The sequence below is a fragment of the Halichoerus grypus genome, chromosome 11 (genome assembly GCF_964656455.1).
Source record: "Halichoerus grypus chromosome 11, mHalGry1.hap1.1, whole genome shotgun sequence".
Lineage (NCBI taxonomy): Eukaryota > Metazoa > Chordata > Mammalia > Carnivora > Phocidae > Halichoerus > Halichoerus grypus.
Window position 1 is genome coordinate 7,512,556 of NC_135722.1, and position 25,793 is coordinate 7,538,348.

Sequence of the window (25,793 nt, forward strand, 5' to 3'; positions counted from 1 at the left end):
GCTTCCTGTGCACCCAGAGGGATTGGTAATTATAAAACCACGTGGGGCTGCAGCCGCTGTGTGGAGCGTGGGAGCCCCTATAGTGTGCTGGAGCAGCACAGAGAAGGGTTTTGGAAGAAAAACCAGGATGATGAAATCACCATATGTCCACCCATTTGGAGCTTTGGACTTTTCAAAGGACACACCCCTGGTGTGTTGGGGAGGGCGGGGGAGCGGGCATGCGGGGCTGCCAAGACTAGCTTGGGGAGTGGGGGCCCTCAACCCCACCATCTCTATCAGTCCTTCCCCGAAAAGCCACCCCAGTAGACAGACAGGGAGATAAAACCCGAGTGCCTGAGCAGCAGGACACAGGGAACCCCCCCGACTTACCATCCCCCCCCAACCGCACACTCTAACTAGACAAACAAGCTCCAGCAACCGTTGGTGGCCATCCTGCGGACCATTTGCCTCTCACGCCTGAGCTGGGCAGTTCTCCCTTGTGCACAGAGACAGCGGCCCAGAGAGAGAGGAAGTGACTTGCCCAAGGCCAATGCCTGGTCCACAGTAGGCAGGGCAGGATGAGGCCGCAGCCAGCCTCTCGGTTTTCCCTGGCTCTCTGGGGCAGGAGTGGGTCACTGCTTCTGCTGTGGTCAAGGGCAAGGGCAGTCTGGCACCCTAGTTAGCCCTGCAGGACCGTCTGCTGAGAGTGGCTTCCCGAGCAGGGCTGGGAGGGGCTCAGCCTCAGCCACTGGGGCTGCATCTTGCTCGACCTTGGGGGAAAGGGGAGCCACAGACCAGGCTGGGGAGGCTTAAGACGTGGCCGTGGATGCAAGAGACCCTGGAGCCTGGCTTGTTTCTGATCCCCTCGCAGACCCAGAGGGCTATGGTCTGGGGGCGGGAGAAGCTGAGTGCCCTGTCACTCACTTGGGGCCCCCTTATCTGGGCTGGCCTCTCTCCCCTGCTAGGCCTGGGTCTCGCCATCTGAGGACCTTGGCAGAAGTCTATGTCAAGTCCACTGTGGACTATGTCCTCGAGGACTATGTCCTCGCCCCTGTCCCCAGCAGCTGGGCACGACACGCTGCCCTCCTGCTGCCAGGTACTGGTGGACCCCTGCAGCCTGGGTCAGGACGCAAGCTGGCACCGCCCACCTCCCACCTCCCCAGCCTCAAGGTATTACTCTATTAAGAGAAGGAAGTAATAACCCCCTCCTCCTGAAGATAACAGATCTGCAGTCACTTTGAAATGCTCAGAAGCACAGTAGGAATGGAATGTAAGGTGTTATCCAGGTGATCTGCTCCCCACAGGGCTGGATGAGAGATGGTGCCGACACCTCAATACCAAAGGGACTCAGAGCGGGGAAGAGGTTATGAGGGGAGCAGGTGTCCCTGCAGCTGGGTGGGCCTCCCACAAGCAGTCACCAAGAGGGCAGTGGGGAAGAGGGAGGTGGTGGGGGTCTCCTGCTCAGACTCACCCGCTGAACACCCACCGGCCTGGGCCAGGATCCTCGTCCCACACAGGGCGCCCTGGGGCAAGGACCTGTGGCCCTAGAGGTCTGGCTCACACAAGCTCAGAGAACAGATCTACTGAGGCAAAGCAGCGCTGCGTGCAAGAACTTTCTGCCGTCAGGGCTGGAGGACCGGCGGCTTGTGGAGGCTGGAGCAGGAGTTCAGGCACTGACTGAGTCCTGAGGGGCTTCCTGACCTTGAGGCCGCACAGGAGTGGGCAGGGCGCCCAACCCCCTTTACAGACAAGGAAACTGAGGCTTGGAACAAGGATGTGACAAAAACGAATACAGGGGGCACCTGGGTGGCTCAGTCATTAAGCGTCTGCCTTCGGCTCGGGTCATGATCCCAGGGTCCTGGGATTGAGCCCCGCGTCGGGCTCCCTGCTCCGCGGGAAGCCTGCTTCTCCCTCTCCCCCTCCCCCTGCTTGTGTTCCCTCTCCTGCTGTCTCTCTCTCTCTCTGTGTCAAATAAATAAACTAAAAATCTTTAATAAAAAAAAAAAAACCCAAAACAAATATAGGACCAAATAGAATCAAGTACCAGATGGGCAGGGAGTGCCAAGCGCCAGTCCCTTCTGAGCCCAAGCAGACCTCAGCAGTACTCAGCTTTTGCTGCCTGTGACTCAGTTTCCTTTCTGCCGTCCTATGTGGAGATGGCATCTTTTTTTTTTTTTTAAGATTTTATTCATTTTTGCGAGAGAGAGAGAGAGAGAGAGAGAGAGAGGGCGAGAACACAAGAGGGGGAGGGAGGGGCAGAGGGAGAAGCAGACTCTCCACTGAGCAAGGAGCCTGATGTGGGACTCGATCCCAGGACCCTGAGATCACGACCTGAGCCGAAGGCAGACGCTTAACCAACTGAGCCACCCAAGCGCCCGGAATCTTTTTTTCTTTTTAAGATTTTTAATTTTCTTAAGTAACCTCTATACCCTGGGGCTTGAACTTAAAACCCCAAGATCAAGAGACCCAGGCTCTATGGACTGATTCAGCCGGGGGCTTGTGTTGTGATGGTTTTTAGAGGGAGCCCCCAGTAAAAGGCAGGAATTCCAGGCATTCAGGTCACCATAAGGTGGGCTGAGCCAGCCAGGCCCCCCTGTGGGGATGGAGTCTTCTCAGCAAGAGGATAGCCTTGTCTGAGAATGGCATTCAGAGAGGCTAGGGACTTGCCAGAGGTCGCACTTGGAGTGATCCAGGACCCAGAGGCCTCACTGGTTGGCCCGTGACTGCTGACCCCTGGGGGCTGTGGCGGGCTGGGGGGCAGGGAATCAGGGTGGCCAAGAGGGGCAATGAGGAATGGCCCATCTTCCCACCCAGGACACCTTCCCTACCCTAGAGTTCCTTAGGAGATGGGCACTTGGACTTGGCCTGAGCACCTGGCCCTCCTCTGGTCTCTGGCGCCCCCCTGTGGCCTGTAGTGGGGGGAATCTTCCTGTGGGCCCCACCCCAGCCCTGCCCCAGTAGGAGGACCCAGAATGCTTCAGGTGAGAGCGCACCAGAACTCCTGCCCCCACTCCCTGCCAGGAGTGAGTGAGACAGCCTGACTTCATTTCCCCACTTGGCTGACGGTGGGCACAGGGAAGCCACAGGGCAGGGCTCAGAGGACAGCAAATTGGAGGCCTGACAGAAAGTCCCCTGCGTACTGCCAGGGAGGCTCAGCTCAGCTCCGCAGACATTCACAGAGCGCCTCCTCCGCCAACGCTGGCAATGACCCTGTCCGGACTCAGGGAGGTCCCCGTCTGAGGGGGCAGGCAAAACCCCAAAGAGATCTTTTAATGGAAGAATTTGTTGTCTAAAGCCACTAAAATGCCCCACCCTTTGTTCCCTCCTCTTGGACAGACCCACAGTCCCATGGCGTCCGGTCCAGCCCAGCTGTCTCCAGCTGGGCAGAAATCAGAAATGCCACTGGATAGAATCAGTCCCTCCCCTCGCCCACCTCCTCCAGCCCAGCTTCCACCTCTCCTTGGTTCTCATGTCCCAGGTCGGCTGCAGGCCTTGCTGCCGCCTAGGCTTGAAAAGCCTGTGGTGGAGTTGCCAGCCCAGCCCCACTCCAGGGTCTAGCTGCGGGGCCTCCTCACCCTCAGCCTCTCCATTCATCTTCGTCCTTCTCAAGCGTCAGTGTGTCCATCTGCCAAATGGGTGTAACCATCCCCGCCTCACCTACCTGTCTCCCAAGTCGACTGTAACGATACAAATAAAATGAAATCTGAAACTACCGAGGTTCTCCCCCCCAGCCCTTGGGAGTTGGGGGGGGGTGCCAAGCGCTGCGGGCATCCCGGGGAGAGAGGGGACTACAACTCCCATCCGGCTCCGGGGCCGCGGGCGTCTCCAGCCCCCTCTCCCTGACCTGAGGGAGAGGCAGTCGCTGTCCCAGGGCGGGCGAGGGAAGCCGAACTGCCCCGGGCATCCCCTACCTAGGTTAGGGGCCGGCGAAGGGCCGGGCACGGCTGGGTCTGGGGCTGCGCGGAAACCCAGGCAGCCTTCCCGGGCCCCTACGGGAAGACCCCCTTGTCCAGCCCAGCCAGGAGTTTACTGTTCGGGGCCCGCCCCCCCACTTCCTGGCCGAGGGTTGTCCCCGCCCCCGCGCGCCTCCGCCCTCCCACCTTCACCTCCAGTCGCGTCTCCCATTGGCCGGCGCTCACCTGCCCGTCCGTCGAGGGGCGGGGCAGAGGGCGGGGCGCGGCGCCCAGGTGTGGGCGCGCAGGCGGCAGCGGAGGAAGGTGACAGCGGGGAGGGCGGGAGGGGTGGGGGGAGGACTCGCGGACGACCCGCGGACCGACAGACGGACGGGCCGACGGGCGGGCATGCGGGAGGCCCGGCTCTAGCCCGGGCGCGGGGCTCCGGCCGCAGCCATGGAGCGGCGGCTGCGCGCGCTGGAGCGGCTGGCGCGGGGCGAGGCCGGCGGTGGCCCCGGGCTCGACGGCCTCCTGGATCTGCTGCTGGGGCTGCACCACGAGCTCAGCAGCGCCCCCCTCCGGCGGGAGCGCAACGTGGCGCAGTTCCTGAGCTGGGGTGAGTGACCCGGGCGGGACCGAGGTGGGGCCGAGGTGGGGCGGCCCGAGGGACACCGCGCCGGGACCCTCTCCCCCCCGCGCCCTGCGCCCACAGACCCTCCCGCAGGGAGCGGCACCCCCACGGGCTCCCCGCGCGGAGCCCGCACCGGCCCTGATTCGTGCCGCCCGACCCCTCGGGCCCTCTCAGCTGCACACCTTATCCTGCCTCAGACTCACGCACACACCCTCCTTCCCGCGCACAGAAGCTGGCGCGTGTACACAACACACAGCTTCCACAGACACACAAGCTTGGTCCCAAGCATAGACTTCAGACTCAGGTACACAATACACGGGCTACAGAGTCACCTCAGGGATTCCTCACTCACACATCATACTTCATGACCCTGGAGAACAAACAGGCACACACGCAGACCCCTGTGTGTCTCCCACACTGACACACGCGCTTTCTGTCTCCCCCATACCACACGGACACGCTGAGATACTCACAGCTCAAGGAGAGATCCGGGGAGCCCCACACTTCACCCTGAACACCACCCCAACCGCACTGGCTCTTACACACTTGCCTACTTCCACGCACAGATCCACAGGGATCGCACACTTGCAGACATTCACACACAGACACTTCCATCTCTCGGCATACAAGGCCACCCCAAACTGGACACAGACACCAACCTCAGCCCCTTTCCCTGTGCAGGTCGCTGGCCAGGCTTCCTGAGGTCTGTTCCCCAGGGCCGCAGAGGGGGGCTTGGCTGGAGGTGGGTCAGCACCCCTTCCTGGTTGACTCCTCTGAGTCACCGGAAGTGGCTGACCTGGGGCAACCCTCAACCCAGTGCGGACACCGGCCTGGCACCAGCCCCAGGCCTCCTGGTTATGTCTGGCCAGGCCATAGGGGGAGGGCACAGGGGCCCGGCCCGGAGGGTGGGGCGAGGCCGGTGTTTGCCCAGTGGGTGACTAGCGTTCCTGGCACTCCTTAGCTCTGGGCCGGCACGAGGCCTGGCCTGGCCCAGTTGGGGGCCTGCAAGACATTCCAGTGAGCTAGCCCCCAGCCCAGCCCTGTCCTCCAGGGTGAGGGCAGCCAGGAAGCCCCAGCCTCCGGTGCCTGCCACTCTCCCTGGCACTTCTGCACCTTATTCATGTGTATCTGACCATGTTGTCATCACCCGCTGTGACGCCCACGCACACGTGTGTGTGTGTGTGTGTGTGTGTGTGTTTGCACACACATGTGCTCCTCCCTGCCAGCCTCTGGCGTCTCCGCCTGGGACCCCAGCATGGGGGCCTGTCTGTTGACATCTCCCGAGGTAACCGGCAGGGCAGTGACTCACTCAGCTCCTGCTCCAACTCGTCCCCGCTCCTGCCCAGAGCCCCCGTCCCCTGCGGCAAGGCCAGAGGACTGGGCAGCCTGTCCTGGGGACCGTGATCCTCCTGACTATGGCCCCTGGCTTTGGCTCCTGTCCGGCTGATGGGTAGCCACCTGGCCTCGGTTCCCCCTTGGAGGCCTTGGGCTGCTCCTCCCAGCCGCACACACAGGCCTGGGAAGGAGACAATTAATTTCTGTAATGAAGTTTCCACACCACCCTTGCTGCGGGGGTTCTGCCCGATAAACCTGTGGAGCAGCTCTCTGTCCCACCCACAGACCCGCCCAGCTGGCAGGGAGTTTACCTGCTGGCAGGGGGAAACTGAGGCAGGGAGCCAGACTGCAGCTGCCCCCAACCTCCCACCCGTCATTCTTGTCTCCCTGAGTTTCCAGGCTCCAATTCCCTCCCCAGGCCTGTGGCTTCTCCGGGCCTGGAAAAGGCCTGGGAGTGGCTGGAGATGCCCCTCAAGGGAGTATCAGGGACTGGGAGAAGAGGAGGCTCTTGCTCAGATAAAAGCCAAGTCCAGAGAGGGAGAGGCAGGGCCTAGAGTTGTAGGGCTGGTCAGGCCTGGAGAAGATCTTGAGTGTTCGCTCCCTCAGGTGCCAGCATCGGGCGCCAGGGAAAGGTTTTTTGGCTCCGTTTTTAAGTCTTGTGAGAATGTGGGCAGACCTATTTATGCCTGCAGACAGAGAAGGCCCCACATGGGGAGCACAAAGCCTGTCCTCCCGGAGCCCTGCGGAACCACTGTGTGACTTGTCCTCCGGGGCTGCCTCAGGCCTTACTCCCAGCCAGGTACCTCTGTGCCTGTAGGGTCCCAAGACCAGGGCTCACAGCTCCCAGTGGCAGGGAAGCCTCTCTGGGGACAAGGAATGTTGTCCGTCCAGTTTCCCAAGACAGGCCCAGGCCTGGTCCTGCTAGGCGCCAAGAACTGTGAGCTGAGGGTGGGAACGGTATCCCCTTCCTCCTCAGGGTGACCTGGTCAGCCAGGGTCAACCCCAGACTGGGAAGGACTACAAGTTCCATCAGCCCCTGGGACTGAGACCGCCTGGAGTCTGGGGACGCGGGTCCAGGGAACCATGGATTTCAGGAGGTCTGGGGGTCAGGTGGTCAGCAAAGCCCAGACCCCACCTTCCGTGCTTCCTACTCTTAGCAACTTGACCAGAGGCCGCCCCTGGGGAGGCCATCCCTGCTCTGGCCTCCTGGGGGTTGCAGCTTCTACTTTCCTCAGGCAAGAGAGGGAGCCAGGGCCCTCCCTGTGGGTTCCCTGAGCCCTACTCTGTGCCCCTCAGCCAGCCCCTTCGTAGCGAAGGTGAAAGAGCTGAGGCTGCAGAGAGATGACTTCGAGATCTTGAAGGTGATCGGCCGAGGGGCCTTCGGGGAGGTGAGCAAAAGGCATGGGGTAGGTGGGAAGACGGGGTTCGCACCTGGGCAGAGCTGACCCCAGTGCTCCCTATGGCCTCAGGTCACCGTGGTGAGGCAGAGGGACAGTGGGCAGATTTTTGCCATGAAAATGCTGCACAAGTGGGAGATGCTCAAGAGGGCCGAGGTCAGTTTGGGGTCCGATGGGACTTGGGCACCCTACCAAGGGGCATGGGTCGGGTGTGCTGCCACTGGGGCATACAGGGCATTCTGGGGAAGGGGCAGGAGAGGCTGCTGAGCCCGCAGAGGACCCACCCCAACAACTGCCAACCTCCCCTGTTGCTTCCCCACGATAAGCCTTTCTTAGAAGCTAGCGTAGTTCCCATTTTCCTTATGATAACACTGAGGCCCAGAGCCAGAGAGCACAGGCTCTGGCTTACACAGGCAACCTCAGTCCCAGCTCCTGGATTTACTTATTCTTCATCCCGTGAGCTGGGGAGGAGGGTTTTCTGGGCCCTGATCCCACCCTTCCCCCTCCTCCCCAAACCTGCTGCAGACTGCCTGTTTCCGGGAGGAGCGGGACGTTCTGGTGAAGGGGGACAGCCGCTGGGTGACTGCTCTGCATTATGCCTTCCAAGATGACGAGTACCTGGTGAGGAGACTTGGCAAGGTTGGAGGGTGTTGCCTGGGGACAAAGGAGATGCTGGGTCTGAGGAGAGAGAGACCTCTCCTATGGGAACCACGAGGCTTCCACTCCCCACCAACTGCTGGGCCTGGAGCCCTTGCCTGAGCTCTGGCTGGAAGCTGGCCACCCTAGAGCTGCTGGGAGACACTCTCGCCTTCCCAGAACCCCTCAGAACCATGAGGAGGTGGGCAGGAGGCAGGACCCTGGGACAGGTACCCCCCTACCTTCCCTGTCTGATTCTTGCCCACCCCCCCTTCCACCACCTTCCAGTACCTGGTGATGGACTACTATGCTGGTGGGGACCTCCTCACTCTGCTGAGCCGCTTTGAGGACCGCCTCCCACCCGAGCTGGCTCAGTTCTACCTGGCTGAGATGGTGCTGGCCATCCACTCTTTGCACCAGCTGGGCTACGTCCACAGGTAGGGCCCCCAACCCACCTGCTGACTGCCCTGGGGACAGCTGACAGTTGCTGAGCACCCACCACATGCCAAGCCCTATGCTGGGTGCTTCGTACACACGATGCCTTTGAATCCTCACGCTAAAAACCTTATGTGATGGGGGCTGCCCTTGTCCCCACTTTACAGGTGAGAAAGTCAGGGCTTAGCCTAGGTAAGCACCTGGCTTGAGGTGACTCAGCTAGCGGTTTGCACCCGGGAAGTCTGACTCCTGCGTACCCCCCAGCGTGCCCTGCTGCCTCCAAAGATCATCCTTACGGGTCACTTTTCCCAATCTAACCACCTTCTTCCTTCTTGAGAGCCAGGAGGCCTTGCCCCCCCACCGGCCCCCCGCCGTATGCATGCAATGCATGCACACACATTGTTCTTGTGTGCTCACGGGAATATGTGTGAGCAGATACATGCTGGTGTTTGCGTGTGCCCATGTACTCACATCCAGGCATGTGCCTGAACACACACCTACACACGCGGGTCAAGCCCCTCTTCCCCTGCGCTCCTCCAGGGATGTCAAGCCAGACAATGTCCTGCTGGACATGAACGGTCACATCCGCTTGGCTGACTTCGGCTCATGCCTCCGTCTCAACAACAGTGGTATGGTAAGGCCCCAGGGTGAGGGCAGGGGCACCCGGCCCGGAGAGCTCCCAGGGGAAGGAGGGACTGAGTCGAGGCCCCAGGTGGGGTCAGCAGGCTGGCTAAGCCTGAGGGAGGGGGGGTGTCAGGGCCAGACCGGGGGCTCTGGTGAGGGGCCATCAGGCCTAGCCAAGCCCAAGGCTGTCCTCATGGCGTCCTCACCGCCCCCCCGCCCCAACCAGGTGGATTCGTCAGTGGCAGTAGGGACACCGGACTACATCTCCCCCGAGATCCTGCAGGCCATGGAGGAAGGCAAAGGCCACTACGGCCCACAGTGTGACTGGTGGTCCCTGGGCGTCTGTGCCTACGAGCTGCTCTTCGGGGAGACGCCCTTCTATGCTGAATCCCTGGTGGAAACCTATGGCAAGATCATGAACCATGAGGTCTGGCTGCCAGGCTCCGGGGCTCTGGGAGGGCAGCAGGAGTCCTGAGCCCCCTCGGCGGGGACACCCGCAGGTGGGGGTGGGGTCCTGGGTGCCCACCTGCACCTCTCCCTCCCCCTGGCCTGCAGGACCATCTGCAGTTCCCCTCAGACGTGCCTGACGTGCCGGCCACTGCCCGGGACCTGATCCGCCAGCTGCTGTGCCGCCAGGAGGGGCGGCTGGGTCGTGGGGGGCTGGACGACTTCCGGAACCACCCCTTCTTTGAAGGCGTGGACTGGGAGCGACTGGCAACCAGCACCGCCCCCTACATCCCTGAGCTTCGTGGGCCCATGGACACCTCCAACTTCGATGTGGACGACGACACCCTCAACCATCCGGTGAGTAGCGGGTCCCACTGCCTTGACCCTTGCTGGCTGTGGGAAGCCCCCAGAAGTTCTCCAGAGCAGCTGCTGGGTGGAGGATGAGGCCCTCGCACTCCAGAGGCTCACGGCGTTGTGGTTCACCTGAGCGGGCTCACCTGTACCACAGTGGGTTGTAACGGGTGGAGGTCCTCGGACCTCAAGTATCATCCTGTTAACCAGAGGTCTTGTAAGGAAGAAGACCCTAGCAGCGCCTGGGAGGCCATGGCCATAAGGACTTGTGGGAGTCATGGTCTGTTTAGGTGGAGGCCACGTCACCCTCCTCGGTTCCCTCTGAGCAGGAGGAGGTCGGCACTCCCAGTCCCAGGGGAGTCTCTTGGGTCTTGAGCCTCAGCCTGGAGCCAGGCCTGCCTGTTGAGAGTGACACTCCTTCCCCTCCTTCTGCAGGGGACCCTCCCACCACCCTCCCATGGAGCCTTCTCCGGCCACCACCTGCCATTCGTGGGCTTCACCTACACCTCGGGCAGGTGAGTCTCGTCCTCACATACCTAGAGGGAGGCCTGGCCTGGAGGACACTGGGCACGTGGCCTGCTGGGACCCCGGGAAAGAGGCTGAACGGCCTACCAGGTGCCTGCCTGTGACAGGTGGTCCGGGAGTGTGCTCGGAGCCCTCGGGAAGACACTTCCCGTGTCCTCAGATTCTGGTGGAGCCCTGTCTATGCCCCCTATGGGTCCTATCCCAGCATCTGGCCCTTAGAGGACCCTCCACGCAGGCTGAGAATGTCCTGGACTTAGAACCAGAGGCCTAGAGTTAGACAGGCCCCTTCAAGTCCCTGAGCTGCGCTTTATGCCTCTTTATGCCGATTTTACACTGGGTCGGGTGATCTAGTTCCTTCGAGGGGCTGGCCTGAGACTGCGCTGAGGAGGCACTCTGATGTGCAAGCAAAGGCGTCTGACCCGCACTCCGAGCACCACTGTGTGCTGGGCATGGGGCCAGCTGGCCCAAATCTCCCCGTCCTCGTGCCAGTCCCTGGAAGAGGGCCTGTGAGGAAACTGAGGTGTTCCTCAGATATGTTAGGTGACTGTTCAAAAGTGCCAGGGCTGGGGCTTGAACCTGGGTCTGGGGGACCTTGGGGCGCAGCCCTGGGCTGGGGTCTGGTCCAGGCTGGTCTGTTTCTGCCGGCACGGAGCCCAGGGCTGGGTACAGAGCTGGCGGACAGAGGCTGTTTCTTGGGTGAACGGACGACTGGATGCGGGAAGATGGCGGGCTCTGCGGGGGAGGGTTTTCTGCCAGCATGGGTCGCCCTGCTGTCCCCAGTCCGGGCCCTGAGAGCAGCTCTGAGCAGCTGGCTGGCCTCGAGCAGCAGCTCCATTGTCTGGAGCAGGAGAAGATGGAGCTGAGCCGGAAGCTCCAAGGTACGGGCTCCCCAGCCGGGCCGGGGTGGGTCTGACCCGGGAGCTACTGCCGGACTAGCTACTCACCGACGGGTGCCCCCGCTCCGCAGAGGCCCTGCAGGTCTCCTCAGACCACCGGGAGCTGGAGCGCCTACGGAAGGAAGTGCAGACCCTGCAGGGCAGGCTGTCAGGTATCCCGCCCCCCTGACGCCCCCCATCTCTTTCCCCCACGCTCGCCCCAGAGGCTGAGCAGCTTTCCCCAGCACACCTGAGTCCAACCTGGATTCTAGTCCCGCCCCGACTCTGTATATGAGGTGTGATCTCAGGGAAGTATTTTAAACTTTCTGAGCCTACGTGTAGAAAAATGGGCCAAGGAGACCCACTTCCGGGGCTGTGGTGGCGGTTCTGTGAGCTGCTGCACGCGGCGTGTCTGGCTGAGGCCGTCAGTACGTGTGGGCCTCAGTGACGATTTCTGGCAGAGACACCGAGGGACAGCAAGGCCCAGACGAAGGGTGGTAGCCTGGGCCAGGACTGCGACCTACGGCAGGAGCGAGACCGGCTCGTCCGGGTGAGGGCCTGGTGAGGTGGGGGGCGCGGCCCAGGGCTCCATGCTAAGGGGGTCCGTGCCCTGACTCCAGGCCTTGCCCTCCCCCCCTTCTCGGGCCGCCCAGGAGCTGGCCGAGGCTCAGGCAGGGCTGCGGGGGCAGGCACAGGAGCTCCGCAGAGCCCAGGAGCGGCAGGAGGACCTGCTCCAGAGGCTGCAGGAGGCCCAGGAGAGAGAGGCGGCCACAGCCAGCCAGACCCAGGCCCTGAGCTCCCAGCTGGAGGAAGCCCAGGACAGCAGCAGAAGGGTGAGTGATGGGGGCGGGTGGGGACAGCGGCAGAGCCCTGCCCCTGTGGCCCCCCAGGGTGGTTGGAGGAAGCCTAGGGAGCTCAGGCCTCGGGGCTGGCAACACCATGCGCCTCTGCGGCCCCACTGTGGCTGACCGAGGCCCGAGCCAGGGGATGCATTTTGGCGGGGGCGGGGGGGCGCGGCTGGAGGTTCACTGTCTGCATTCCTGCTGTGGCCAGCAGGCCCCAGAGTCTGTGGCAAGGCGGGGGAGTGGCTCAGGGTGGACACGGTCAGCAGTGGCTGCCCCCACGCCTCGTCACAGTTGCAGGCCCAGGTGGCCACCCTCTGCCGGGAGGTGACACAGCTCCAGAGACAGAGGGAGCGAAGTCTCGAGAAGGAATCTTTCCAGGTCAAGGTAGTGAGGTCTTACCCTCTTCCAAGGGGCACTTCCCTTGGCCCGACCTACTCAGGGCCCTGAAGGCCCCACCTGGGTCCCTGGGGGGAGTGGGCCATAGCTCCTTAGGCCCCTGCCCTGACCCCTCTCTGTGTCCTCAAGACCATCCACACAGCCTCTGAGACCAATGGCACGGGGCTGCCTGAGGGCGGGCCTCAGGAAGCGCAGCTGAGGAAGGAGGTGGCTGCCCTGCGCGTGCAGCTGGAGCAGGCCTGGGGCCGCGGGTGAGTTGGGCTGCCGGGGTGGGGGACTGGAGGGGGGCCTGTGCTGGGAGTCATCGAGTCATCCTCTCTTCCCCAGGCTGAGTGGGAAGGAGGAGGCTCTGTGCCGGCTACAGGAAGAGAACCGGCGGCTGAGCCTGGAGCAGGAGCGGGTGAGCACGGCGGATGGAGGGCGGACAGACCGACAGGCAGTGGGGCAGGGGTGGGGAGCTGGCCGGGTGGATGGTCCGAGCTGCCAGGGTCCCAGAGCAGGCGGTCTCCCCAGCCCGGTAGCACCCACAGCTGGCAGGTGAGCTACGGTGGGTAAACTAGGGTGGACACAGATGGGGCTCCGGGGCGTGCAGGGGCCCCTGGGGACTGACCCCTCTTCCCGCCTGGCCCCCAGCTGGTGGAAGAGCTGGAGCGGGAGCAACAGAGCAAGCAGCAGCTGGAGGGCGAACGGCGGGAGACGGAGAGCAACTGGGAGGCCCAGATCGCAGACATCCTCAGCTGGTGGGGGCCGAGGGGCTAGTGGGGGAGGGGCTGGGCCCAGGGGGTGCCGAGGGTCCAGGCCAGGACCCTGAGCCCCCTTCCCAATCAGGGTGAATGATGAGAAGAGCTCAAGAGGCTACCTGCAGGCCCTGGCCACCAAGATGGCCGAGGAGCTGGAGTCCTTGCGGAACGTGGGCACCCAGACGCTCCCTCCCCGGCCGCTGGTGAGCCCCTGCAAACACCCTGGGGGGTGGGCGTGCTAGGAGCCTCACTCGGCAGGCGGGGACACCAAGCTCATGGAAGATCAGTGACTTGCGTGAGCTCACAGCGGGTCAGTGGCCAGTCTAGGGCTTTGAGTCTGGCCAGGTGGCATGGATGGCAGTGCGCTAGGGTGGAAGGGGCCTCTGAGGCAGCCCAGGTCCTGGGGGGCGTCTTACCTGGGCGCCCCCTGGCCCCCAGGACCACCAGTGGAAGGCCCGGCGGCTGCAGAAGATGGAGGCCTCTGCCAGGCTGGAGCTGCAGTCGGCCCTGGAGGCCGAGATCCGGGCGAAGCAGAGCCTGCAGGAGCGGCTGACACAGCTGCAGGAGGCCCAGCTGCAGGCCGAGAGGTGAGGGCACGGGCAGGCCCTGCAAAGGGGGCTCCGGACCTCTGCGGGGGGCTCTGACGAGCTCTCCCTCCCCCAGCCGCCTGCAGGAGGCCGAGAAGCAGAACCAGGGCCTGCAGCAGGAACTGGCTGCGCTGCGGGAGGGACTGGCGGCCCGCGGCCCAGGGGGTAAGTGCTCGTCTGCCTGCCTGTCTGGGAGCGAGGCCCCCGCTCGAGCTTCATGGGGACCAAGGGGGGCCCACGACGGCCTTGCAGGACTGTGGAGACAAGAGCTTGTTCCAGACTCTGCTGCTTACCCCACTGTTACCCGGCACTTACGGAGCCCACCACAGCCTGCAGTCATTGCTCCATTTCACCAAGGTGGAAACTGAGGCTCCCGCTGGCCCCCAGTTCCTCAGGAACGAGTGTTAGGGCTGGGCCAGGGACCCACCCCCAGTGACCTGTGCTCTCTGTTTGCAGACACTAAGCCCTCGAACTCCCTGATTCCCTTCCTGTCCCTCCGGAGCTCAGAGGTAAGAACTGTGCGCGGGCTGGTTGGGAGGAGTCCTGAGGAGAAGCACAGGGGCCTTGACTCCCCCCACCCCGCCCCATCTCGCTCCCCAGAAGGATTCCGCCAAGGACCCTGGCCTCTCAGGGGAGGCCCTGAGGCCTGGTGTGGAGCCAGAGCTGAGGCCAGAGGGCCGCCGCAGCCTGCGCCTGGGGGTGAGGACAGGCGGGAGTCCCGCGTCTGGGGGGCTGGGCCCCACCAGCTGCCTGTGCCCTCCTCACCTGTTTGCTTGCCTACCCCCAGGCCGTGCTCCCCAAAGCACCTGCTGCTCCCGCCGCCCCTGCAGAAGGTCCTCCTGTAAAGGTTAGCACCTGGAGGGGTGGAGCAGGCTGGGGGCACCAAGCCATTCTGCCAGGCCTCCAAGGACCTGCTTGGGTCCCTCCACGGGCATGATGGCTGGCAGAGCCCACGGGGGATGGTGGCAGTGAGTTTGAGCGCTGTGACAGACTCACTGGGGCTGGGTTCACAACGCCACGGGCCCATTCCCCCATCCCACCTGACCCCTCAGGCTGGCCTCGGGGGTGGGATGCAGGGCGCTGGGAGGCCACGGTCAGGCGAAGGTAACGGGCGTGTCCCGCCTCCCCAGCCTGGCTCACACGCGCTGCGGCCCCGGAGCTTCCCATCCCCTACCAAGTGTCTCCGCTGCACCTCGCTGATGCTGGGCCTGGGCCGCCAGGGCCTAGGCTGTGACGGTGAGGCCCCCACCCCACCTTCACGCCCGCCTCCCGTCCCTGGGTGGAAGGAATGAGACGGCCCTGATCTTGACACACCTCGACTTTCTGCGGCTCGTTTCCCGCTGCTCCATTTTGCTCTCTTGTTTTGTTTCTTCTCACATGATGGGGGAATTGGTGAGAGTTCAGAGTCCTGGTTCCGGGCTGTCCCCACCCAGCCTCACACCACCGGCTTCTCCTGCTTTCCCCACAGCCTGTGGCTACTTCTGTCACTCAGCATGTGCCCCCCAGGCCCCGCCCTGCCCTGTGCCCCCTGACCTCCTCCGCGCAGCCCTGGGAGTGCACCCCGAAACGGGCACGGGCACAGCCTACGAGGGCTTCCTGTCGGTGAGTGGTGGCTGGCCGGGGAGGAGGCGGGGGTGGCCAGCGCGGGCGGGGCCCAGAGCCCGGCGGGCCCTCCCATGCTTGCCTTACCCCCTGCCCCCCCGCAGGTGCCGCGGCCCTCGGGTGTCCGGCGCGGCTGGCAGCGCGTGTTCGCGGCCCTCAGCGACTCCCGCCTGCTCCTGTTTGACGCCCCTGACCCACGGCTCAGCCCGGCCAGCGGGGCCCTGCTGCAGGCCCTGGATCTGAGGTGGGTGCCCGGCAGGGGCGAAGGGCTGCAGCGGTGGGGGGAGGCGGCCAGGGGCCCTGTGACCTCTGACCAACTCCATGGACCTCTCCAGGGACCCCCAGTTCTCAGCCACCCCCGTCCTGGCCTCTGATGTTATCCACGCCCAGTCCAGGGACCTGCCCCGCATCTTCAGGGTGAGTGCCAGGCAGGCTGGGCCGGGCCATCTTCTGCCTCCACGCAGCCCTGCTCCAGCCACCCTTCTCTATGTCCTTCTCCGTGGCTGCCCTCTCCACGCCCCACCCCACCCCTGCGCCACCTCCACAAGGACAGCTATGGTAGCCTCCATCCCACAGTGCGGTTTGCTTTCCGTTTGTGAAGCTGGCCGTGTTCTGCTCGTTTAGAACCCTTCTGTGGCTTCCCATCACCCTCAGGGTGCTCCTGACCGTGGCCTTGAGGCTTCACATTTCTGACCCTGTGGGCCTCCCCGGCCTCCCTCTGGAGCCTCTCTCTGCTTGGAACACGGCTCGCTTTCTCCAGTTCCAAAAGTGCCCTGTAACCACAGACCCTTCCCATCCTGTTTGCTCTGCTCGGCTCAGGCCGCCCCCGAGCCTCTCCCCAGCCTGGACCATCATTCCTGGTTACTCCACTCACCCCCTGGGCTCCAGCAGAAATGTCTCTTCCCCGGGGAGGTCATCTTTCACTGTCAGCCTGGGGCTGTGTGTTTCCATGATGCCCCATCCCTCCCCGACCACGGCACTGGCTCTGGGCTCTGGCCTTGTTGGTGTGACAGTCTGACCGTCCTGTCTGGCGAATCACCTGCTGTAAGACAGCTTCTGGCCCTGCACCTGGCCGCTCACCTGGTGCTAAGAGGCATCGACCGGGGTGGAGGGAGGGGATGGCCGACTGTCGGCCCACAGCCCTGCAGCCTGGGTCCCTGCCCACAGGTGACAGCCTCCCAGCTGACCGTGCCCCCCGCCATGTGCACCGTGCTGCTGCTGGCCGAGAGTGAGGCCGAGCGGGAGCGCTGGCTGCAGGTGCTGGGCGAGCTGCAGCGGCTGCTGCTGGACACGCGGCCAAGGCCAAGGCCGGTGTACACACTGAAGGAAGCCTATGACAATGCGCTGCCACTGCTGCCCCACGCGCTCTGCGCCGCCATCATCGGTGAGCCGCACGCTGAGGGGCATTGCCCTGGGCGGGCTCTGGGGAGGAGTCTAGGCCTGTTGGGAGGGTCCCTGCCCAGTCCCTACAGCCACGAGCTGCGGACGCTCCGCATTACGGACGTCACCCTCCCCTGGGCATGGCTATGTGGGCAGCCTGAGCCGGGGGGCCGGGGGCTTGGCTCCTGCCACTCCATTTTTTTGTGCCTCAGTTTCTGCTCTTTCTCAAAGAATCTTAAGTGAGTGAAAAGAGCAAAGGCTTTTAGCAAGAGATGAACGAGGGCTCCCGTGCTGGCTTTCTTACTGGCAGCAGGGAGACCACAGGGGAGCCTCACACCACCTACTGTGGGGCTGCTGTGGTCGTCCAGGAGCCTGGCGCTCAGCGGGACCTCCATGAGGAAGTGAGGGAGCAGTGCCTCCTGGCTTCCCCGGGCAGCTGGCCGCAGCCCTGAGCCAGCCCCTGCCCTGGAGAGCTGGGATCGCCATCCCCATGTCCTCAGGAGAAACTGAGGCTCAGCAAGGACAGGCAAGCTGCCTCGTCTCCGGCTGCCAGATGGGCTCCCTGACCCCTGATTCTCTTCCTCCCTCTACTAGACCAGGACCGGCTTGCTCTGGGCACCGAGGACGGGCTGTTTGTGATCCACCTGCATAGGAATGGTACATGCCAGGGTGGAGCTGGGTGGGGGCCAGCCCCAGGGGCCAGAGGAGGATGGGCATGGGGCTGTTCTTCACCTACCTGCTGGTGACACTCACCTTTGCCAACCCCGAAGACATCTTCCAGGTGGGCGAGTGCCGGCGGGTGCAGCGGCTGGCTGTGAGCCCCGCGGCAGGCCTTCTGGTCGTGCTGTGTGGCCGTGGCCCCAGCGTGCGCCTCTTCGCCCTGGCCAAGCTGGAGAGCGCGGAGGTGGTGGGTGCCAAGATCCCCGAGTCTCGAGGCTGCCAGGTGCTGGCAGCCGGGCGCATCCTGCAGGCCCGCACCCCCGTTCTCTGTGTAGCCGTCAAGCGCCAGGTGCTCTGCTACCAGCTGGGCCCAGGCCCGGGGCCCTGGCAGCGCCGCATCCGAGAGCTGCAGGCAGCCGCACCTGTGCAGAGCCTGGGGCTGCTGGGCGACCGGCTGTGCGTGGGAGCCGCCGGTGCCTTCGCCCTCTACCCGCTGCTCAACGAGGCTGCGCCCTTAGCGCTAGGGGCCGGTCTGGTGCCCGAGGAGCTGCCACCGTCCCGCGGGGGCCTGGGCGAGGCGCTGGGCGCCGTGGAGCTCAGCCTTAGTGAGTTCCTGCTGCTCTTCACCACTGCGGGGGTCTATGTGGACAGCGCCGGCCGCAAGTCCCGCATCCACGAGTTGCTGTGGCCAGCAGTGCCCACGGGCTGGGGTAAGGCCTGCAGAGGGCCGGGCTGCGGAGGGTCCTCCTGCCTGACCAGCCCCTGCTCTGCCCTCAGTGGACTGCACCGGATCTTCCTCTCCCAGGCCTTTGCTCATGCTCTTCCTCCCCGCCTAAACTGTTCTTCCTGTACCAGGCAAACTCTTAACCAAGTCCAGCCGCAGTGCCAGCTCAGGGCCTGGAGCTGGTAGGCTCTCCGCAAATGACCACCATGATTTCTGCCATTGTCATTACTGCTTTCATGCTCCCTGCCCTGCCTTTCCCCATTGCTGGTCCTTTGTTCCTTTTTGCTCCCCCACCTCTGTGTGCAGACCTCTGCCCTACTGCTCTTCGCACCTTCTTCTAATGACTGGTTTGGTACAGTGGGGGCCTACAGAATGGGCTGGGGCTGGTTTCTTCGTCCCATCCTGCACCCAGCCCAGGGAAGCACACCTTAGGGGCTATGAATGTTTGGAGGAATGAATGACTGAATGAATGAATGAACAAGGCAGTGGAGGAGGTAACTGTGAGATGGCATCCAGGCTAGAAGACAGGGACAGAGCTCCCTTCATAAGCAGTGGCTCTTCCGGGGTTGGGCCTGTGGGTTGGGTGTAGCAGAGACTTCGTCTGTAGGAGTTGGAATCAGACTGCCCAGGGCTAATTCCCAGCTCTCACTCACCACTGGGTGACCTTGGCCATTACTTAGCTCTGGGGTTCCATTCTGTCATCTGTAAGTTAGGGGTGATAATACGACCTGCCCAGAGTTGTTTAAGAAGTGAAGGAGAAAACGTCTGCCAAGTGGTTGGAACTTTGCCTGGCATGCCAGATAGTGAGCGAGTGCTCCATGGCTGTGATCTCTGATTCCTTATGGACCTTGGGTGGGGCAACCTGGAGTCTTCAGAAGGACCTTCGGCTGGGCGTGGAAGTTACTGTAGGGAGGAGGACACGCGGGGGGGCGGGGGGGGTGTTCCCAACAAGCCCACAGAGGTGCCTGACGTGCGGGTCTCCTGCCCCGCAGGTTATGCAGCCCCCTACCTGACAGTCTTCAGCGAGAACTCCATCGATGTGTTTGATGTAAGGAAAGCAGAATGGGTCCAGACGGTGCCACTCAAGAAGGTGAGGGCCTGCCCAGACCCCGGGCCCTGCACCGGGGTGCAGTCGGGGAGCACGGCTGACCTCTGTGCCTACTGCCTCAGGTGCGACCCCTAAACCCGGAGGGCTCCCTGTTCCTCTTTGGCACGGAGAAGGTCCGCCTGACCTACCTCAGGAACCGGCTGGCAGGTGAGGACGTGCGTGTGCAAGCGAGTACGGAGTGTGTGCGTTCACGTGTGGATGTGTGACCCTGAGCTCCAGCGGACGGGCCCTGGGGACTTGGGAGCACCGTCCGGCTCTCTGCTGCTCCCACAGAGAAGGACGAGTTCGACATCCCCGACCTCACTGACAACAGCCGGCGCCAGCTGTTCCGCACCAAGAGCAAGCGCCACTTCTTCTTCCGCGTGTCTGAGGAGCAGCGGCAGCAGCGGCGCAGGTGCGCGTGCGCGATGCGGCAGCTGGGCGGGGCCTCCCAGGCTTGGGGGCGGGGCGGGGGCGTTTCGGGAGGGGGCCGAGGAGGTCTCTTGCGCCGCCCCTCCCCCCCATATTCCCTCCACCCGCAGGGAGATGCTGAAGGACCCCTTTGTGCGCTCCAAGCTCATCTCACCGCCCACCAACTTCAACCACCTGGTGCACGTGGGCCCCACGGACGGGAAGCCCGGCGCCAGGGACCTGCCCCGGGTGAGTTCTCTGGGGCCAATCACAAGCCTCCCTAGTAAGGCTCAGCCAATCACCGGTCTTCCTGACGCGCTTGAGCCGATCGCAGCCCTCTGCTTACCTCGGACCCGGGACCCCAGCACGTCCAGGCTGGGGGCCCCCCTGCGGTTCATTTGCCCTGGGATGGTGCGCCGCCCGGTCCCAGCCCTTCTGCATTGTCCCCCAACAGGCTCCAGAAGGGAAGGGCCGAGGTACCCGCGGCTCCGGCCCCCAGCGTCCCCATAGCTTCTCGGAGGCTTCGCGCCGCCCAGCCTCCGTGGGCAGCGACGGGCTCGCTGGAGACGCGGACGCCGGTAAGGACAACCCCGCTGCTTCCACTGCCTCCATTTCCCTCCCCAAAGCTTCCACCCCCTTTGGGCCCCTCATATTTGACCTTGGATTTTTGTGTCTCCCCCCCTCCCCCCCATCCTGCTCCTGGAGCAGTGAAGAGGAAGCCTTGGACATCTCTGTCCAGCGAGTCCGTGTCCTGCCCCCAGGGATCTCTGAGCCCCGCAGACTCCCTGATACAGGTGAGCTGATGGGGGTTTTCCCCTCCCGTGTAAAAGCACAGGTAGTTCTGTTCTGTGCTAGACCCTGTGCTGGGACCTGAAGCCAGAGAACAAGCTGAGCCCATCCCTGCCCTGGATCCTAAGAGAAGCAGACTTGTCCCCACAGTGGGCCCCAACAGAGGCCTGGAGGCAGGTCGGCCTAGGTGGGAATCTTGGCCCTGACTGTCCCAGGAGTGTGGCCCTGGGCGAGATGTCCAGCTTCTTTCACTTATAAATGAGGTTATTATTTGAGATTATTCTAGAAGTGGTAACCGTATGAGGTGATGATGACTTCAGCAGGGTACCTGACACATGGGGAGAGTGCCACAGAAGAGCAACTCTTTAGAGGCCCAACCTGAGGTGGAAGGATCAGAGGAGAGTCCACTCTGGCTGGGGACGGGGAAGACATAAGAGGAGCTGGGAAGGCTCCCATTCACCCTCAGGCCACTTCTCCATTACCACCCCCAGTGGAGCCGCACCAGGCCACTCAGAGCCCTGGGACTTGCCATATTCTTTCACACCTTCAGGCTCTTGCCCCTGACGTACCCCCTGCTTTGCATGCCCTTTCATTAACATCCAGGCCACCTTCAAAGCTCTGCACTAATATCACCTTTTCCAAAGATCACCTGGTTGCCTGGCAGCCACCAGCCTCCCTAGGGCCCGTGCCCTTCCCTCCACCCCTCCTTGTCAGTCCTTCTGTGCTATGGTCTTCCTCCGATGCCAGTCCTCTTCCCTCAACTGTGGGCTCCCTGATAGCGAGGGTCAAGTTTGTCTTCTGCCTGCCTAGAGTAAAGCATGTCTGTTGATCGAGGAAGAATAGAGTAAATGAACAAAGGGACTTTGATTTGGGCTCCAGAGTTGAGTAGGAGTTCCCAGGGGTTTTCTCCTATAGCCCCACCCCCACCTCACATCTGGTCTCCTCCAAGGGCCTGGATGCAGGAGGTGATGGGTCCTGGGAAGGCCTCTGGGGGGCACTGGTCTGGTAAGGAAAGAGTCCTTCCTTCTGTTTCCCCTCCAGGTGTCAGAACGGCCCCGGAGCCTCCCCCCAGCCCCTGAGTCAGAGGGGTCCCCTTGACACCCTCTGGCAGGGCCCACCCCGATCCCAGGACCGAGAGACAGAAACGAGCAAAGAGCTTGAGGAATGCCATGCTCCGGCTGGCCCGGGATGTGTGGAAATTCGGACTCAGGGAGGGCCTGGGTTGGAGAGCGACTCGGAGGCTGGTCTGGGTACCCAGGACCTGGGGGCCCTGACTCCCAGCCCTTATCCTGCCTTTCCCCTCTGCTCCCAGCCCCTATCTGTGCTAGCTACTGGGAATAGAATGGCCCCCTTTCTGCGCTGGGGGCCCATCTGCCCTGGAGTCCAGGGGCGATTGTGCCAAAGCTCTCCTTTCCAGTGCCAAGCCTCAGAAGGCCTGCAAGCAAGAGTTGGGATGAGGGATGGAGAAGGACTGGGTCCCTGGGAACAATGTGGGGTCTCTTGGCTGTGGACTGTGTAGCCTCTAGGTGAGGCCAAGTTGGGGCGTATCGCGGTCTCTGCTCAGGGTCAAGGTAGGAAAGACAGAGTCTGATCCAAAGGAAAGGAGAATGGGGCGCCTGGCTGGCTCAGTCAGTAGAGCATGTGACTCTTGGTCTCAGGGTTGTGAGTTCAAGCCCCACGTTGGGTGTAGAGATTACTTAAAAAATAAGAATATATATATTTTTTTTTTCAAAGGAAAGGAGGATAGACAAGGAGCAGGGAGGCTGTAAGTGAAGGAGGATGTGGGTGAAGGAAGTAGGAGAGGGAAGGGGAAGGAAAGGAAGTGGAAGAGGCAGGAGAGAAGAGGCATCCAGAGGAGGAGAGGGATAAAGGAGGAGCAGTGAAGAGGAGCAGAGAGCCGAGGGGGGCCGGGAGGAGAGCACTACTGATAGGGGCCTTTCTCTCTGGGGAGGAGCTTGGCAGGGTTGGGAACAGAGAGGGGCCCTGAGAACCAACTGACCTTGCATCTAATCCGCCCAGGGGGGAGATCATTCCTAGACAGGGACGGGATGGGGAGGGTATTTATAAAGGCTACTTGGTGGGAGATGGCACCTGATGGGGGCCGCTGGAGGGTCTCCAGGCACACTCTGGCCCCTCCCAGAAAGGGGGGTGGTCCTTTTTCTCAAAGCTTCAACCACCTGTGTATTAGGGGATCATAGGGGGCGTTTTATTATTGGTCATAGTCATTATTATTGTTATTATATTACTATTTTTATTAAACTTCCCTCTACTGACAAGTTGGGGGCAAAATAAGTATTTATCTCTTCAAATGCCATATTCCCAGGAGGGATTGACCCTGATGCTCTGTGAGGCAGTAAGAAACCAATAAAGATGACTTTTTAAGCTGCTGGCCTCCCTGCCTGGATCTGTCCTCCTGGGGCTCAGAAAATGGGGGGGCGGAGACCAGAGATGGAGGGAGGAACAGGGATGTCAGGGACAGTTACAGACTGAGTTGTCATCCCCATACTTTCAGGAATCATATGACACATGCAGATGGGGGTGAGGACAGTTCAACAGCAAAGGGACGGTTTACAAAAGTTGGGCAGTGGTCATAGAGCCCACCAAGGAGAGGCGGTGCTCCTGAGCCCTAGCGGGTGGGAAGCTGTTAGCCCCCACAGGCAGGAAGAGGCAGTGGTGTCCCCTGACAGTCGCTGTGGCTCTCAGTAGGATTTGGCTGTGGTTGAGCAGAAAGGCAGCCAGCCCAGGAATAAATTCCTCATACCTCCCTCAACTCCCTCCCTCCACCTCCTGCCTCCCTTCTTCCAAACACAAGCAGCAGCCAAAGGACACTAGAGCCTGGTCACTGCAGCTCCGGGAACAGCAGGAACAGCGCCGCCTTGGGGGCACCGAGCTGGGTGGAGCAAGGTAGAACGGGATCTGTAGGGCACACCAAGGGTGCCAGCACCCTGTTGCCCCACCCAGGCTGGTAGGCGTGGGAGGACCCTCACTGGTTCTTAGCTCAAGGGTCCCTGACTGAGCAGGACCCAAGAGGTGCGTGAGGAAGGAGGGTACAGCCTGTGACTCTGGGATCAGGGCAGGCCTGGGGAGCTGAGGGCTATGCCCTGAGACTCATGGCCAGCCCTAAACTGGGGAAAGTACCGAGAAGGGGCCCCAGTGTCACATCTGCTTGGGGATGGGAGTTGGAGGGTGCCCAGGGAATTCCAGCCTTGAGGGTCACACAACCTGATTTCTAGTCTAGCTGTGCAGTCATGAACAAGTTATCTGACCTCTCTAAGCCTCCGTTTTCTCATCTGTAAATGCGGGATCCTAAAACCCACTTCATGGGAGGTTCTGGCGAGACTTTGGTGCACTGAGTGTAAAATGCCTTCAGCCCACTCTGGAAATGTTTGCTTCTGCCCACTGAGATGCAGAACCCCAGAGAGGGGGCAGGGACGCCGAGACCTCTTGCAAGCTAAGGCCCGCAGCCATCCTCTCCAAATTGGGGAAATGCTGCTTCCCAGATACCCAGCAATGATTTATCCAAAAGATTTCCACATTTTTAAAAAATGAATTTTCTCCCAGGGCACCTGGTTCGCTCAGTCAGTGGCGCGGGCGACTCTTGATCTCGGGGTTGTGAGTTCAAGCCCCACGCTGGGCGGAGAGGTTACTTAAAAATAAAATCTTAAAAATAAATAAATATAATTAATTTTCTCCCAGTGTTTTATGTGGACAAATTTCAAACCTACAGAAAGATCGAGAAAATAAGAACTCCATGGATTCTCCACCTGTACTCACCAACTGTTAACATTTTGCTGCCTCCGCCTTGCCTCCATATCTGTCAATACCTGCCTGTGTATATAGCATGTATCCTGCTACCATTTGAAAGTAAGTTGCAGACGTCTTGAACTGAGCACCTAAATACTTCACTGGGCATCCCTTAAGAATAAGGAGCGACCGTGCAGCACCTGGGTGGCTCGGTTAGTTAAGTGTCCGACTCTTAATTTCGGCTTGGGTCATGATCTCGGGGTGCTGGGCTCGAGCAGAGGGTCTAGCTCCGTGCTCAGCAGGGAGTCTGCTTGAGATTCTCTCTCTCCCTCTGCCCCCCCCATCGCACTCTCTCTCTAAATAAATAGATCCAAGAAAAGGGGGGGGGGCGCCTGGGTGACTCAGTCGGTTAAGCCTCTGCCTTTGGCTCAGGTCATGATCCCAGGGCCCCAGTCCCTCCTCAGGCTCCTTGCTCAGCGGGGAGCCTGCTTCTCCCACTGCCTGCCACTCCCCCTCCTTGTGCTCTCTCACTCTCTCTCTCTGGCAAAAAAAAAGAATAAGGAGCCACCAGAAGTTACTGTTACTGTCTCAAGAGATTTAACACTGATACAACAATATTATCTAATGACAATCTTTTATGGGATATACTGTGATCCCCCCAAATTTGTTTGTTGAAGTCCTAACCCCAAATAGCTCAGTACATAACCTTACTAAGAAAGAGAACCATTGCAGAAATAGTTAGTTAAAATGAGTTCATTAAGGTGGGCCCTGATCCAATATGACCGGTTCCTTTTACAAAGGGGAAACTTGGGGGCGCCTGGCTGGCTCAGTCAATAGAACGTGTGATTCTTGATCTTGGGGTCGTGAGTTCATGCCTCACATTGGGGTTAGAGTTTACTTTAAAAACTTTTTTTTTTTTTAAGATTTTATTTATTTGAGAGACAGAGTACAAACAGGGAGGGGCAGAGGGACAAGCAGACTCTGTGCTGAGTTCGGAGCCTGACGCGGGGCTCGATCCCAGGACCCTGAGATCAGGGCCCGAGCCGAAGTCAGATGCTTAACCAACTGAGCCACCCAGGCCCCCCCCCAATTTTTTTTAATTAAAGAAGGGGGAAACTTGGACGCAGAGACACACACGGGGAGAAGACCATGTGAAGCTTTAGGCAGAGATCGGGGTGATGCTTCTACAAGCCATGGACCACCAAAGATTGTCAGCAAACCCCCAGCAGCTGGGGAGAGGTCTGGACCAGATTCTTCCTCGTGGCCTCAGAGGGAATCAGTCCCACTGACACCCTGACCTCAGCCTTCCAAATGCCAGATGGGGAGACAAGACATTTCAATTTTTTTCTGTTGTTTAAGCTGCCCAGTTCATGGTACAACTATGTTCAAAATGTTCTTTGTACCATTTTTAAAAAATCGGGTATCTAATTATGGATCAAATGTTGCATTTGGTCTGGGCTCTCTAGTCTCCATTAACCTGGAACAATTCTATTGGCCTCCCGTTTTTGTTGCCTCCATGATATTAACATTTTTTAAGGGTCCAGGCCTGTTATTTTGTTGAATGGACTGCAATTTATATTTTTCTGATGGTTTCCCCAATAACTTTTTTGTCAAGAATATTATGTAGCTGGGGCACCTGGGTGGCTCAGTTGGTAATCATCTGCCTTGGGCTCAGGTCATGATCTCAGGGTCCTGGAATG

General features: G+C 61.2%; 1 protein-coding gene and 1 long non-coding RNA gene across 5 annotated transcripts in view; one reads left to right on the forward strand and one right to left on the reverse strand.

Moving 5' to 3' along the window:
• LOC118541514 (uncharacterized) overlaps positions 1 to 4,390 on the reverse strand; it is a 6,883-nt gene extending 2,493 nt beyond the window's left edge. The window contains exons 1-2 of the long non-coding RNA XR_004920144.2: positions 4,119 to 4,390; positions 3,555 to 3,656 (exon numbers count right to left, since the gene is read on the reverse strand). This is a non-coding gene — a long non-coding RNA (uncharacterized LOC118541514). The remainder of the gene's footprint in view (positions 1 to 3,554; positions 3,657 to 4,118) is intronic.
• Positions 4,252 to 25,793, forward strand: part of CDC42BPG (CDC42 binding protein kinase gamma) — a 26,549-nt gene continuing 5,007 nt past the window's right edge. For 2 of the 4 annotated variants that reach the window (XR_013442282.1, XR_013442283.1), the window contains exons 1-37: positions 4,252 to 4,488; positions 7,135 to 7,226; positions 7,308 to 7,391; positions 7,761 to 7,856; positions 8,160 to 8,308; positions 8,847 to 8,940; positions 9,157 to 9,357; positions 9,486 to 9,734; positions 10,164 to 10,243; positions 11,034 to 11,131; positions 11,221 to 11,301; positions 11,590 to 11,678; positions 11,782 to 11,961; positions 12,265 to 12,357; positions 12,499 to 12,620; positions 12,697 to 12,769; positions 13,003 to 13,109; positions 13,198 to 13,312; positions 13,548 to 13,696; positions 13,773 to 13,861; positions 14,153 to 14,205; positions 14,297 to 14,395; positions 14,484 to 14,543; positions 14,827 to 14,932; positions 15,165 to 15,298; positions 15,403 to 15,542; positions 15,634 to 15,715; positions 16,466 to 16,682; positions 17,273 to 17,335; positions 17,449 to 18,048; positions 19,055 to 19,152; positions 19,233 to 19,317; positions 19,444 to 19,564; positions 19,692 to 19,809; positions 20,015 to 20,138; positions 20,269 to 20,354; positions 24,077 to 24,213. Coding sequence is in view for 2 of the 4 variants with exons in the window: in XM_036101136.2 (XP_035957029.1) it covers positions 4,329 to 4,488; positions 7,135 to 7,226; positions 7,308 to 7,391; positions 7,761 to 7,856; positions 8,160 to 8,308; positions 8,847 to 8,940; positions 9,157 to 9,357; positions 9,486 to 9,734; positions 10,164 to 10,243; positions 11,034 to 11,131; positions 11,221 to 11,301; positions 11,590 to 11,678; positions 11,782 to 11,961; positions 12,265 to 12,357; positions 12,499 to 12,620; positions 12,697 to 12,769; positions 13,003 to 13,109; positions 13,198 to 13,312; positions 13,548 to 13,696; positions 13,773 to 13,861; positions 14,153 to 14,205; positions 14,297 to 14,395; positions 14,484 to 14,543; positions 14,827 to 14,932; positions 15,165 to 15,298; positions 15,403 to 15,542; positions 15,634 to 15,715; positions 16,466 to 16,682; positions 17,273 to 17,335; positions 17,449 to 18,048; positions 19,055 to 19,152; positions 19,233 to 19,317; positions 19,444 to 19,564; positions 19,692 to 19,809; positions 20,015 to 20,138; positions 20,269 to 20,354; positions 21,391 to 21,447 (4,644 nt within the window). In the remaining 2 variants the exon portion in view is untranslated. Of the gene's footprint in view, positions 4,489 to 7,134; positions 7,227 to 7,307; positions 7,392 to 7,760; positions 7,857 to 8,159; positions 8,309 to 8,846; positions 8,941 to 9,156; positions 9,358 to 9,485; positions 9,735 to 10,163; positions 10,244 to 11,033; positions 11,132 to 11,220; positions 11,302 to 11,589; positions 11,679 to 11,781; positions 11,962 to 12,264; positions 12,358 to 12,498; positions 12,621 to 12,696; positions 12,770 to 13,002; positions 13,110 to 13,197; positions 13,313 to 13,547; positions 13,697 to 13,772; positions 13,862 to 14,152; positions 14,206 to 14,296; positions 14,396 to 14,483; positions 14,544 to 14,826; positions 14,933 to 15,164; positions 15,299 to 15,402; positions 15,543 to 15,633; positions 15,716 to 16,465; positions 16,683 to 17,272; positions 17,336 to 17,448; positions 18,049 to 19,054; positions 19,153 to 19,232; positions 19,318 to 19,443; positions 19,565 to 19,691; positions 19,810 to 20,014; positions 20,139 to 20,268; positions 20,355 to 21,390; positions 22,735 to 24,076; positions 24,214 to 25,793 lie in introns of those variants that run through there. The other 2 variants (XM_036101136.2, XM_078057819.1) reach the window with 2 other exon arrangements.